General features: G+C 40.2%; 1 protein-coding gene across 4 annotated transcripts in view; it reads right to left on the reverse strand.

The window, feature by feature from the left end:
• Nucleotides 1-6,193: 6,193 nt before the first annotated feature.
• Mettl21c (methyltransferase like 21C) overlaps nucleotides 6,194-15,503 on the reverse strand; it is a 33,222-nt gene continuing 23,912 nt past the window's right edge. For 2 of the 4 annotated variants that reach the window (XM_006496127.3, XM_006496126.4), the window contains exons 2-5: nucleotides 13,981-14,207; nucleotides 10,417-10,568; nucleotides 7,327-7,444; nucleotides 6,194-6,828 (exon numbers count right to left, since the gene is read on the reverse strand). In XM_006496127.3, coding sequence (XP_006496190.1) covers nucleotides 6,434-6,828; nucleotides 7,327-7,444; nucleotides 10,417-10,568; nucleotides 13,981-14,062 — 747 coding nt within the window. In that variant the 5' untranslated portion in view covers nucleotides 14,063-14,207 and the 3' untranslated portion in view covers nucleotides 6,194-6,433. The remainder of the gene's footprint in view (nucleotides 6,829-7,326; nucleotides 7,445-10,416; nucleotides 10,569-13,980; nucleotides 14,208-15,503) is intronic. The other 2 variants (XM_006496128.3, NM_001013799.1) reach the window with 2 other exon arrangements.

Raw genomic sequence — 15,503 nt, forward strand, 5'->3', positions numbered from 1 at the left:
TTGTTTCTTCATTTACTGCTATAAAAGATCTAGTTAATCTTGTCATTTGTAACTTTTTTTAATTAGAGCTTTATGAAAAATACAAATATGCTTTAAAATGTTTTGCATGCAGTTTTTGCAGGATCTAGAGTCTTAACATCCTTCTGTGGATGCTAGCTGAGTGCATGAGCTCTCATATGTGTTTTTACCTGTACACATACAGGCACATAATCTAGTCTTAGATCAGAAAGATTATAGCAACTTCCAAAGATCACTTCAGACCAATTACTAATTTCAGAATCTGTTTTACCAGCCAAGTCTTGCCCCTTCATCTAAAGTACCTCAGCGAGGGTCAGTAAACTATGTCCATTGAGCCATATGTAGATAGTTTTATTGGTATAGTTCTGTAGTTGGGAGAGACAGGGTGCTACCATGTATCATTTCCTGTCTGGATCATACAGTGCTTCTCGATAACAGATGATTTCAAGTAAGCTCTACACTAGACCGTATCCTCAAACCAAAAAATTTGTAGAATGATGCATGGATGAGGTGGTGACAGAAAGTCATTGTATCCAAATGCCTACACTACTCACACTGAAAACAACTGGAGAACTAGGGAAAGATACTTCCTAAAGAAACATTAGAGCTGCAGAGTGTGCTTGGGATTGCTTCCTGAGGACATGTCCAGCTATAAGCAGTTTGTCATGGGATGTTCTACTCCTTAATACTGTTACCTACATCCTAGAATTACATATTCTTTATTTACCTTTGAAAAGGCCAGTTCTACCTTAGACACACAAGACTCAATCTCCCTTGTGGTGCCCATTGCCTTATTGCATTAACTAGAGACTAGATAACTTGACACCTACCTTCCCTTGCAGTCTAATCTGTAGGCACTCAAAAGCCCTTGAATTGACCATGTCCCATGAGAAAGTCATGGTGCATTACGGGTGCTGTCCATTCAAAAACTGCTTATTTGATTTAACTTTAGCTTTTGTGCCAGGTTTTTTTCAATAAGCCAATACTTGAAAAAAACCTGCATCTTTATCCTCTGCCTATAAGGTATAAGAAGCCTGCATGTAGGGAGGTGGGTAAGGTAGCATGCACAAAACTTCTTGAATGGACTTTCTCTTTGAAGAATAAGAAAGTAATAAATAAGCTAGACTTGAGTCTAAAACCAAAAATAGAAAGACATGAGTACTGCTCTACCAGGGAGGGTTGGTGGCAGACAACTCTCCCTGACAGAATTTCTAACTGCCCTCCTGGCCCTCTGAATCCAGAGGGAGAATTGTTCTTGCAAAGTAATGACTACTCACTGGCCTAAAAAGGTGCTGGTTTAATTTCTTGTAGAACATTCACTATTGTGAGAAGATCTTGAACAGCTAGTCATTATATGGTTTATTCAATACGTCTTGTCCATACAACAGTTAATATGCAATGACACTTCTGCAGTGAGTACACAGCTGTCTCTTTTCCATGTACACCAAATATGTCTCCCCAGCTGTGTACACCCAATGAATTCAGGAATCAGACTGCCAACTCTTAACAAAAATGTGCACAGGATATAGAGGAGCTGTTTAATTCCCTTTGTTTTCATTTGTGAGTTTACAAGTTATTACATAGCACATATCGGCAATGATTCCATGATCTAACTGCCTCAAAACTCAGCTTATAGCAGCAAATTTTGTTACTAGCTGATTCCAAGTCTGAGCCATCAGAATGTATGATTTACAAGAATAAAAGCATATGGAACAGTATGTAGAAATCGCCTAGCCCAAAAAGAAAAAGAAACAGACTTTTGGGAGTCTCTTGAGATAACTATGGATGCTATGTAATGGGGCAATGGAATTTGTACACTATGTTTTTATTGCTAAGTTATTTTACTTAAGAAAAGTATTTTAGAGTCAAGAACTGGTGGCACAAGCCTTTAATTCCAGGACTCAGGAGGCAGAGACAGTTGAGTTCAAGGCTAGCCTGGTCTACAGAACAATTTCCAGTATAGCCAAGGCTGGACAGCGAAACCCTGTCTCAAAAAAGGTTTACATCTCATACTGTACTTGGAGAAGAAAAGGTTTTCCTGCAATTTTCTTCAACTTTGTGACAGTGAAAAAGTTAACTGGAGGTTTAGAGGGGAAAAAACGACTTCCAGTGAGTTGAAATCCTATGGGGATGGGAGGCCCGGAGGCTGGTCTACGTCTGGTGTTACGGTGAGCTGTGGTGGTGGCTCTGTGATGAACAGTATATGAGAGACCAGGCCGTAGTTTTTCTCCTTACTCTAACTATAGTCAGTCCAGCCTTTCTGTAAATATTCTGTCCGGTTACAGAATAGCATGGAATTTGTGTCCTACCCTAGAAATACAAATAAGGAGTATCTGTAAGTCCAAGAAGATGCTTAGAAGACAGGATCCATTTGCTATCATTTTATTTCTCTACATTATATACTTCAAAGGTAGTGCATCTAAAAAGAAATGGGCTCTATTTGAGAGACTTTTTTGTTGTTTTGTTTTTTAACATTTTTAGTGTTTTTGTTTGGTTACATTTGTGTGGCGTGTGCACCCATTCAAGGCAATCAACACCTAGTGGGGGTGGATTCTTAGCCACCGGTTGATTGTGAAGGTTGAACTGAGGCCATCAGGCTGGAGGCAACCTTGGTTACCACCTGAATCACGTCACAAGCCACGAGCACAGCCTGTGTTGTTTTAAACTAGTCATTGGTCCATAATGTAGTCAATTTCCACTCTTACCCTGTCCCTAAACAAGCCATGGCCTGCTTCTAGTCACTACAATTTTGAGTTTTCTTCCAGTTTTGGACTGACAAAATGGAAAATCTCTTTAGTCTTTCTTAATGCAGTATTCTTGAGTTTAATGCACACTGTAGGCTGGCCAGTGGTGAGTGGGGGATACACGGTTAACCCTGATATATAATTACATAACATAATACATAATGTACTCATTCTGGCTATCTGCTTACCCAGTGTCAGGATTTATAGTTACTTTGGGGTAAATATTTTGGAACAAAATTGCTGTTTATTGAGTTGTTTGTTTGTTTAATGTAAGAAACTTTCAAATTGTCTTCCAGCGTGGATGTGCTGATTTAAATGTCTTACCTGCCAAGTAAGAGGCATGGGCTTCTGAGGTCTCCTGTGGTGGCGATGCTTTTGGTTTTCAGTCTTCTCAGTACTTAATGATGTTACTTTTAAAACTAGGTAGTGCTTGTCTTAGCTCTTTGTGGTTTTAATCTGCATTCCCACAATGAACAGTGTGTTTGTTAAACATGTATTGCTTCTTTAGGGAAGGCTCTTCCAAATTTTGTCCACTTTTTTGTTTTATTGTATTTCAGTTCTTTGCATATATTTGGTACATAAAGTGCTTTATTATATAGGTGTAAATTTTTTAAGTTTTCTGCTAGTACATTTTAAAAGGCAAAGATTTTTGAGGTTGGTATAGTCCAATTGCATGTTTTTTATTTTATTTTTATTTTTATTGTATTTTATTTAGGTACTATCTCACTATTTAATCCTGACTGATCTGGAACTCACTATGTAGGCCAGGCTAACTGGAGATTCCCCTATCTCTGCCTCCTAAGTGCTAATATTATAGGTGTGTGCCACAGAATAGTTTTTTTGGTTGGTTGGTTGGTTGGTTTTTATACGTTGTACTTTACATATCATTTCTAATACATCTTTGTTTAGTCCAAAGTTACAGAGATTTTTACCTTATGTTTTACATTTTTTAAAATTATTAGTATTTCAGTGTATATTTTTGTTTGTTTAGTCTATGAAGTTGACCAAGATTCAAAGGTGTATTATATAGGTGTGTACAGGGTATTTATTCTTGTATCTGGGGTTTACTGCTTTCCCATTGAATGACCATGACTTTGTCAGAATTGGTTGACTGTGAGACTTTGTGAACTTGATTTTGTTCCATTGACCTCACCATCACCACCATGGCTATGCTGTGGCTCTTTCATACTGGTTACTGTAATTCACACTGAGAAACCAATGATTTCCACATTGATTCTCCCACCCATCCTCAACAGGGAAACAACAGCAAGTAAAACCAGAGTTTTGTTGTAGATTCCCAGATAAATAACCCTGTGCTTGCCATACGTTGTGCAGTTGCCAAAAACTGTCCTTTTCTATTTTCTTCTGTGAAGCTTGATCCTGTAACTTTTGTATCTTAAAGAAGAGGACTCCAAAATAGAGAAAGTACAGTGCTGCACTGGCAAAGATTGTTTTATTTGGTAAAAGTAGAGAATACATTGTGTGTGTGTGTGTGTGTGTGTGTGTGTGTGTGTGTGTGTGTGTGTGTTTTAAGAGTTTCAGAATTTCGTGTATGTAAGTGTGTTCCTGCATACATGCATGTGCACTGGGTGCCAAGCTTTGGCCCACGGAGACTAGAAGAATGTTGAATCCTCTGCAACTGCAACTCCAGTTGTGAACTACCATATGGGTTCTGGGAACTACACAAATACCGTCCTCTGTTTGAGCAGCAAGTTCTCTTAACCACTGAGTTGTCTTCCTAGCCCAGACACTTTTTATTTTTATTCTTTTAGAATTTCATACAGTGTATTTTGATCATATTATTTCTCCTCCCTGAACTCCTAGATTCTGCCTTCTACCCAACTTCATATTCTTTCTCACTTTAAACCCACTTGTGCACACACATGTACACACACACACACACACACACACACATACACACACACACACACACACGAGCTGTGGAGTCTGGTGTGTGTTGGTCAGCTGTTATAAACCCAGTGTGACCTCATTGAAGAAAAGTGTTTCCCTCTCCAAGTAGCTATCATTTGCAAGTAGCTTCTTGGCTAGGGATAGGACTTTGTCAGGTTTTATAAAGCAAGCCTTCCCACCATATTCTTGAGTATCCTGACACCTCTTGGCCTTTTCATTTTAGTGTAGTTCGAATCTACAGAACAAGTTCATCGCACAGGAATGTATGTTGGGAATTTGACAGTAAGTGACTTCACATCTATTGATAGAGCTTAGAGAAATTAATCTTTGGACTGCCTTCTAGTGTAGGAATTTTTGTTGTCATCCCATTTACTTACTGTCTTTAGTTTTTCTCAATAATTCTGTAAAATTGGGTAGGATTCTAGCATATCTGTTAATAGACCATCAAGTATTTGGCACTACTGTGGTAAGGGGAGTTGTAGTTCCTGAGATGTACAGCTAGAATATATAATGCACTTTGCATTCTGATGTTTATCTTTTTGGCTAAACTATTAGAAATCCTAAGTCCTGCTGCATATGACTTACACATCCATGGGCTGTCAGGGTGCCCTGAAAGCCATATCCACATACACGCAAAAATATAGTTAAGTTTTTATAAATGATGGTAAAGGAAAAAAAATGTTGATGCTGTTGTTCTACAGAAGTATTAATCTGATCCTGACCCAACACCATCCCATCAGGCGTGAATATTGTATGTGTATTTGTATTTAAAGTTTTCTTTGCCACAAAAGCTAAAGTGCATACGTACACATATCAACATGTATATATGAAATAATGGTAGTCAGAATTGTGTTTTCCCTTTCTCAAGCTCTGCTCTATAATTGCAATATTGCATTGGGAGTAGTGTACATATTCATGTATGTGCATATGTATGTGATAGCTAGAAGTCAACACTGGATGTCTTCCTCAATCACTATCTACCTTTTTGAGACAAGTCTCTGAACTTGAAGCTTACCAATTATGATAGGTAACCATTCCTATCCTGGCTGTCCACCAAGCACCAGGCATTCTCCCATCTTTACCTCCCCAGCACTGCGATTTCATAAGTGTGCTGCTGTGCTCAGCTTTTTATATGTGTGTGTGAGTATGTGCACCTGTGGTACTCAGAATCCTGAAGAGACCATCAGATCCCTCAGCTATAAAGAGTTGTTTGCCGAATACCAACTTGTTATGTTGGTATTGAGATCTTGTCACCGTGATTGCAAACCAGTTAATCTTACCTGCTAAACCATCTTGCCGATGCCTCAGGGGAGGTTCTTAAGACATCTCTTTCCTCATTCCATCAATTTCCACACTTCCACCTTTTCTAGCTACAATAAGGCAATCACTGTGGCACACGGCTGTAATCAGGCAGGTGCATATCTATTTCAAAGCTGCCATGGGCTATACACAATGAGACCCTGTCAATCTCAGCGTCAGTAATTATGACAAGCATGTTGGCACATGTACAATCCAGGGACTAGAGCAGAAACAGAGGAACCCACCTGTTTATTTACTTCTTTGTATAAACTCTTATTTAAGTGCTTAATACATTGGAAAGTCATGTATCTATTTACTTTCTATAGATACTTTGACCACATAATCTTATCATCTTAGAAAGTTGTATATTGAATTGCATTTATTTTAGCCATACCAGTGTGGCATGGTGCACCTTCGAATATCTTCACAAGACACTGATGGTTTGAAAGACGCTTCACATTTCACTCCCACTTTAATATCCCTTTAAACAGCTTGACAGATGATTCTGAATATTCAGCCAAGAGAGTGGTATCAAAGGCTTGCTTAAACTTACCTAAAAATTCATAGTCAGCACTAAATCTGAATTTGTTTGCCCACAGCACCACAGTGCCTGGCTGGGAAAGGTACACCATGGTAGCGAGCAGCTTGTCCAGGAAGTAGTGGTGGTAGACAACATCAGAGGCCAGCACGTAGTCATAACAACAGGTTGACTTAGGGAAGCTCTGCTCCAGGTCTTCCCCCCATACCAGTTCTCTCACTTCAGGTAGATGAGCTGTGCATTCTAGTGTGTTTTTTAAAATATTGTATTGAAGATTTCCTAGAACATCAGGCAGGTCTGTTGCTGTGACTTGAGCTCCTATGAGAAAAAGAAATGGTAATGCTGCCTCGAGATGTGGGCAGCCACAAGTTCCTTTCCTAAGAGTTAGATAGGAACCGTCTACATGTCTGACTCCTGCCTCTGTCGGTATATAGGCTGAGAAAACTGATGAAACTTAAATGAGGCAGCTTCCTCCTGTAATCCTGACCAAGGATGATTAGCTCCACATTTGATGTCAGGAGCACCCCAACTTAAACCCCCACCCCCACTCATGAATGTCAGCGGGATTCAGTTTCATACCTTTGAACTCTGAACTTTGAACTCTGAACTTCCATGCATGAAAACTAGGTAAAGTAACTACTTGAAGACTAATCAATGTCTCCAAGACTATTTGAATAACTAATGATGCATGTCATGTGACATTTAGAGGCAATTCAATATAATTGTGGCCAAGCCACACCCTATCAGTAGTAACAAATCAGAATTGTCACAGAAGAGGTTTTTTTTTTTTTTCAATGAGAACAAGACAAAACAAACCTAAAAGACTGGATACAATGGAAACAAGGCCTGCTCCAGCACCAATTTCAAGTATTTTAGCATCTTGGAGATTTAATTCCTCTGTATGGTCTTCTAAATATTGACACAGAGCTGTAGCCTAAAAGACATTAACAATTTTTCTCTTTGAGATTGGATCATTAGAAACCAGGAGCAAGTCATTGTTGCTTGAGTTGAACATTAAAGCATAACCCTAAATATTTTCAGTTTAATAAGTGTTATATAAGAAACAGTATAGCCAGATACAGTGGCTCAGACCTGTAAGCACTAGGAACTTGAGTGAGCCTGAGTTACTATGCGATTCTTCCCCCCGGTCCAAAAACAAGCAAAACAGAAAGAAAAACTTAATATAATACCCATCTCTACCATGAATGCTGTAATTCTACCTAAAAACCTGGAGAATCAGTTCCACTCTTAAATCAGGAATGTGCACTGAAAAATAACAAAATCTTCCCAGCGTTTTCATGTTGGTTCTCTTAAGTGCTTCATGTAAGTTATATAAATTTGAACACTTTTCTCCCAGCTCTTTTATGAAACTATGGATTAATTAGTTTCTTACAATAGACAACTGACCACTTCCTCTCTCTCTCTCCCCTCCCTCCTCTTGGGTGACAAACATTGCCAAAATAGTACTTGTCAAAGTGTTCGGAGTAGTTTGTTAAAGACTCAGATCCTTGGCTTCTGCAGGTCTACATGTCTAGATCAGCCCTGGCAAATTCGTTTTAATTCATGATACTAAAAGTCCTTCTTATTCTTTGTTTCTAGTTTTCATAACTTTTCTGTAATGAGATAAACCATTTCATTGATTCATAAAAATGTTATTTATGTCAGATATGCATGGTGGCGCACACCTTTATTCCCAGTACTTGGGAAGGAAAGGGACAAGGATCCCTGGGAGTTCACGGCCAACTTCAGCTACATAGTAAGTCCCAAGACAGCCAGGGCCTTGTTGCCAAAACAGTATTTGGTGTGGGGAGTGGAAGAGACACACATATATACATGTGCAGATGAAATATCAGCAAGCCCCGGGAAAGACTGAAAAGGTAAGTACTCACAAAAGAGTAACAGACCCATGTATACACACACCAGGGTGTGTGTGTCTAAAGGTGAGGACATGGAGGTGCAAAGCAGTTGAGCTCTGATTTGCACTCTGCTTTTTATTTGGACTAGGCAGAAAGTTAGTGACCAGGGAATTCCTCAACTCCTGCTCTCACCATTGCAGGTCATAGGGTGAATAGCACAGTAACCCTATCCCAATGCATCCTGTGTTCTTGCTGAACAGATAATCTAGGCTGTCAAGGTACTCTAGTGATGGGTAAGACATGTGAACCAGTTACAAATTACTGTGTTCTATGTAGCATAAACGAGGCATACAGGTGGGACTGGGCAGAATAGAGATCACTCGGAAGTCAGTACTGCCTCCCTGATGCAGGGAGAGGTGAGCCAGCTGAGGAAAGATGAATGTGGCCTGCCAGGTGCAGATGCCAGACAGAACCAAAGCAAGGGAGGGGGTTTTGGTTGGCAAGGAGAAAGTTCTTATATGGACCTTTAGTACTGAGTGTCGCCTACAGTGTTCCAGAGAGTACTCTGAGCAGTCTTGTGAAGATTACTGAAGTCAGCCTCCCTCTGAGCTCTGGAAACACCCTGCCCTCCAGTGTGTGTCACCTGGAGGGTCATTTTGACATTGCAACGCCCCTACTTTATCTCTCAAAGCAAATTCTGATGTAATCTCTCTCCATGGACAGCTGCACCAGAAATCATATATTCACTTTGTGCAGCTGTCTGAAATCTCAGTGCAGGCCCATTTGGTATAGGACAGGCTGGAGCCTTAATTGTTATAAAGTCTTACCATCACTATAGTTATGTGTTTGCCTGGTGTAATAGGTTGGTGTTTTTAAACTTCTGGTTAGGCAAAAGACCACTGCTGGAAGAAAATCATACCTATGTATAAATAACTAAAAGCACCCATACCTGAAGCCCTGGCTCCAAGACCACCTGGAGAGTCCAATGGGGCTCTGCTCATGACTACTCAGTGTTCCACAGTGCCACCATCATGACTTTCTAGTTCAGAGTCCCTTTACCATGTATATGTATCATTGGACAGTTTTTAAGAAACAGTCACCTCCTTTCCCTACTCAGTCATCAAAATATTTAAAGATCTCACTATAACTCCCAAACGTCTGCAAACTTAATGCTCTGGACCCTTTTCTAATGTGAGCAGCCTCACACTGGAGAAAATGGTAATATTGGGCCTCAGACCACTCAAGAGTTGAGGTTTGCCAAACCTATGAATTTCACTGGAGTTGTGGTATGCTCAGCTGTGAGGTAGGAACAATGTTTCACCAGTCACTACAGCTAACATGGGCCTAGGAATAGTGCCTCATTAAATCTTCACAATCGTGTTAGCAACTAATGGTTACCAGTAGTTCACATTTTAAATATGGACACAAGATAAATGGACAGTGCCTGGCCATGATCACACAACCTGAAAATACAGAATTTTGTACGTTTCAGGACCATCCTTACAAGAATGGGAAGCGAGATGTAGAGAAATGACTCCTGGATGTTTCTTCTGAATTATTTACTGTTTACCATGTGAAAGAGTCTGAAATCACTGAATGCCTGAGAATAAGGGGGAGCCCAAAAGTGCCTATTGCAAATTCTAAACTATAAATTTTTAACGTTTTTCAAATAGTAGTTGTATCATTTTTACAGCCCATTTCCAATGTATCCTACTATGTCAGCTGAAAATATTTCAATAAATATTGATTAGGGCTAGGGGTGTGTGTGATGGATCACTGGTCTATCATGATGAGGAGGAAGGGAGAGGGTGGGCAAGGAGCAAGGGGAGGAAGGTACAGGAATGGGAGAGAAGGATTTTACTTCAAAGCCAGTGCTGCTGGGAGAAATACTGTATGTCTGAAGAGCCCAAATTCCTGGGAAACCAGGCAGTTATTCACTAGCTGTGAAAGCACAGAGGTAAGAAGGCACATGGCCAGTTGTTGTAGGCAACACAGAAGTACAAAATGTTTTATCTCCAGAAAGCTGGACCTCATAGGTAGCAATTCTCACCCCTGGCCACACCACTGTGCCATAGTTCTCAATGGATTCTTGAATGATGATCTTCTTGCCTGCGAACTGATAATGCTCTTGTGTGTAGCTGGCATAGTCTGTAGGAACAAATTTCTGGATGCTACGAAGAGATGATTCTATCCTGTCGAACTCTGTGAAGCAGAAAAATCAGATGGGCATCAATAAGATGATAATAGATGAAACTTTCTCTAACAGGAGAACAACCATCAATAGCTGTGACTGTAGATAGAACACAAAACTGAATTACATAGGGTGATAGGGACATGGAATTCACATGTGACAAAATGACAAAGTATGCCCCTGGTCTTTTCTTAAGAGAGGACAGAAGAGGTGACACCCCATCCCCATTTTCTTGCCACCAAGAGGAAGTGATGTTACCTGGTTACATACAAAGTGGCCTGAGTGAACTTTGTGAACATGGAGGAGCTAGATAAATATGCATATGGCTGTGTTTTGGATTTTGGGGTGAGATACATTCCCACATGTTAGCAGGAGTATGTTCTCTTAAATCCACAACTACCCGTCAAAAGGCCTAAGCTACCCACAGTGGAGCCAGCTTTCCAAGCCTGGGAAAGCTATTAGCCAAACTGCAGATATTAAATTACAACTGCTTTAAATACTCCTTGAGCCCTATAAACCATGATGGCAGTTCTCACATGTCATAAAATGGGAAGAGAGCACCTAACGGGGCTATCATGCAGTCACAAATCTTCATAGGTTTTCCAGTGTTTAAGAGGAGCAGTGAGGTGAAATGTCAGGGAGGCTGAGGATACTAAGCACGTGATCTACTGTTGGCTAAGAACTAAAGTGATACCAACAATGGGGATTCTGGCTTGGAGCAGAAGGGTCATGTATGGCCTTTGTCTTTGTATCCTAGGATATGATAGATTTTGACAGTAGAATCTGGCCTCTAGAAAAGATATGGGAGAGCAATCAATGAGCATTTGATGTCTTTCAGAACAGCCACTCGAGGTAAAAAGGAAGGAGATGAGTTTGGAAAGAACCCTACATAGTTGTAGCTTCCTTCAGGGCAGGCCCTACAGTGACTTCAGATGACATTAACTGTTGCATGGAATTTTAAAAATAAATCCACAACTACACGTCAAAAGGCCTAAGCTACCCATAGTTTATGTGAATATATATGTTTTCATTTTTATTTCCTAGAAGTTTGTTGCATTTTAAGATGGTATCAGTGTGGGACATATTAGGAACAGTTTCTTACCAATAGTAAGGGTGATTGAGTCGTTTATATATTAACCTAGGGGAAACCTTGGTTCCTTTGATGGTATCATGGTTGTTAACAAGCAGGCAATTCTGACTTACACCACTCAAAAGAGAGAAACTTCTATACTGACTCAACAGCTAAGCTTCAATAAGCTTGTAGGAACTTGCTCATCAAGAGCCAGCGTGGTCATTGGGCCACTCTTTCCACTGTAAAGCTGTAACACATAGACCCACAGCCTTCACAGTTACCTGACAAATAAGCCCCATCTTTATGAATGATTGATGAAGCCCTAGAATCATGGGACTGTGAGCTGATCTTGAATCTAGTTTAGACAGATAGAAAGCCAAGGAACACAATGGAAAATGTTTTACTCCCAGATTCTACAAAGAAGAAGAGACACTGATTCACAAGTATTTACAAGAATCCCGTATAAACCTAACCCACCCACCATGAGTGGTGTGTGTTCCAGCAACAGAGAAAATGGAAGTAACATGAAAAGCATATGTCACAGTGAGATGTGTAAGATGACTAAAGGTGAGATTTGAGTAGTTTTTAAAATTTATTTTCATGTCTGGGTATTTTGCCTACAAGTATTCAGGTATGTCTGTGTGCCATGTGGGTACAGTGTATGGTGTAGTGTCTACAGAGGCCATAAGAAGATATCAGATCTGGAACTGGAGTTAAGATGGCTATGAGCCACCGTGGGTACTAGGAATCCAACCTGGATCCTCTGGAAGAGTACTCAACACTCCTAACCAGTGAAAGGTCCCGCCAGCTTGAGATTTGAGAGTTGTAGTTAACTTTGGTCTTTAGTGTAATCTGTCTGTTAGTTACATAACATCAAATGTTTCTTGGCCACAAGTAACAACCAGATCCAAAGTTCATGACATTCACAGCCAGAATAGGCTGTCTCCAGTACACCAGGCCATCAGGGATTCCTGCCAGCTCCATCAGGTTCCTCTAATCCTACCTACCACACCCAGCATATACCTCTATCCTTTTCTCCCAAGGACCACCATTGTGGCAACAGTTTTGTCTCAGTGCTACAGATAAGTTGGTGGGTTGATTTTGTAAGTAAACAAGTATTAAGCTTGGCAGTTACACTATCAATATCAATATTATTCATTTTATTTATTTACTTATTTTGAGATATGTAAAACAAGTGGATTTTGATTTCTTGATTCCCCTGTCTCAGCTTCTCCTATATTGGAAATACTGGTGTGCACCACTGTCCCTTGCTTCAGTCAATCAATATTACTTTAAAAATTGATTGCTGCCGGGTGTGGTGGCGCACACCTTTAGTCCCAGCACTCAGAAGGCAGAGGCAAGTGGATTTCTGAGTTCGAGGCCAGCCTGGTCTACAAAGTGAGTTCCAGGACAGCCAGGGCTACACAGAGAAACCCTGTCTCAAAAAACAAAACAAAAAAAAACAAAAAAAAAAAACAAAAAAAAGAAAAAGAAAAAAAATTGATTGCTACAAATTTTTCTCTGACCTCTACACACATACTGTGGCATGCACAATCTTGTACACACATAATTAAAAATGTATTAAAAATAAAACCAGGCATTGGTTGCATGAGATAGCTCAGCAGTTAAAGGTGCTTGCTTCTGAGCCTGAGGACCTATACTTATTCCTGAACCCTCACGGTAGAAGTAGAGAACTCACTCTGGGCAAGTTACCTCCTGCTTTCCACATGTGTGCCAGGACATGCACAGCAAAACACAAATGTAATACAAGTTTAAACACAAGCATATAAAGAGTTTTATGTAAGACCCTCTGAAGGTCTATAAAGAGAAAAATATCTGTATTATACTTTAGTTTCATTTATTAATAGTAAATAGATCAGAATTCTAGAAACAGTTATATTTTATGAAAAAATATGGAAAAATAAGTTAACACCCTCTTTAGCAGAAGCGAAACTTTTTTTTTTACCACTGTAAATGGTTCTCAGGACATCCTTGGTTATGTCTATTATTTATTTGCTTCTGAATCCATGCCTAGACATAATTTTAAATTTTCACATGGCTCTAAGAGGAAATACCTCTGACAGGGAACCACTGTCAGAAAAGGATGCCAGGAATATATCTGAGTGAGAAGCAAAAAGCAACTCTAAATTCCCTTTTGATGGTTTTAAAAGTTGTTCAAACATATAGCACTCTTAGACCTGCACACATGATAAGACATTGTGGAAGTGATAACAATGAAAACTAGAAGGTAATGGATTCTGTTTTCTGCTCCTTTTTATTGTAGTTTAAAAAATCATAGAGTTTAAAAGGAACACATATTCTTATGGCTGAGAAATGCTGTAAGAGCTTACCTACTGAGGGTCCTGCAAAACCATCTTCCTGTGGAGTCCCCGAGAGTAGGGGCTGCTGGGCTATGTGGAGATGCTGATCCATAGCCAGAGCCTGGTGAGAGGGAAAAGACACTCGAGGCTCAGCCTTGCAAGGTTCCCAGGAGCACTGCTCATCAACTTGGTTCCTCAGGGTGAGTAAAGTAAGGCAGCCACCCAAGGAGCTAGTTTCACAGTGTAAGATGCAGCCCCTGTGATCAAGGAGAAATGTAATCCAGAGCAGGTACACCTGGGAGCATTATGTTTCTGCTCCTTGTCACAATCTGAGACTGTATAGCTCACCATTAAGTTCTGAAGTTAAAATTATTTCGGATTACATTTGGAAGAAATGTCAATGAAGAAAGCCTGTCCAAAATTGGATGCCACTGGGGACACTTGTGAAGAAACCCAGCTTGGATCAGACTCTGAGACTGTGTTGGAACACAGCTCTAGCTAGGAGACTGATCTGGCTCCCCACTTTAAGTACTTGGAGTCTCCTTAGTCCCCTCACTCACATACAAGAAGACTGATTTACAAGAGAATTGGCCAGAGACCACTGATAGGCACAAAAGCCATAGGCCTATTGGACCTGGGAGATCCAGGGCACTTGGTGTTTGCTGAGTATAAAAGCAGATGCTGCCGTTTGAAGGTTGGTGAGATAAATAGAAACATTACCAGCACTAGGAATGTGTGGATCCTCACTATGTTCAAAATCACAATAACCCCTATCACTATCCCACCTACCTAGGAGGTGAGGCAGATGATTCACAAGTTCAAGGGCAGCCCTGGCAATATAAGAGGTCCTGTCTCAAAATTAAAACAGAATGGTAGCTGAGTAGTAGACCATTAGCTTGCACCAAGCTAATGTTCAGTCAACAGTTAAGAGGTGGGTCAGGGAAGAGAATCCCAGATAAAGATGAAGTTGATCAGTGACAGAGGCAGGGGTCTAAGTGGATATACAGCTGCAACCCACTTTGCTGCCTATTTCAACATGGCTTTTCTTTTTTTTTTATGGATATTTTATTTCCTTTATTTGAGAAACTTAAGTCTTGGGTACATCAAAACCAATTTCTGGGATGAGGGAAAAAAACCAGAACCCACAATAGGAAAAAAAAAAGTTATCATCTGGGTCACAACAGAACCCAGAGAATATATTCTTATAATTGAAAAATTATAGGTGCTTCATAATTGACCTTCTGATACAAAATGACCTATTGAATTTGCAACTTGGTTCTTGGTGTGGCGGTCCACAGACAAACTAGGACGTCTTCAGACCTTAGCTGGATGCCATGAGGGGTTTTTGGCTTTTGACTTTTCTTCTTGTCTAAGAGGTAGTAGCAGCAGCAACAGTGCCCACCTCTGGGCAGCTTCTTTCTTGGCATGGTGAGCCTGCAGGACTGCCACAGCTTCATCTACTTTGGAGCGGAGGGACTCGGGGGACTCCAGCACAACATGGTTTTTCTTAAATGACTCCCAGTGTTTAGTGTCTATTAAGTCCACACTGTACA

This window comes from Mus musculus, chromosome 1, assembly GCF_000001635.26.
Source record: "Mus musculus strain C57BL/6J chromosome 1, GRCm38.p6 C57BL/6J".
Lineage (NCBI taxonomy): Eukaryota > Metazoa > Chordata > Mammalia > Rodentia > Muridae > Mus > Mus musculus.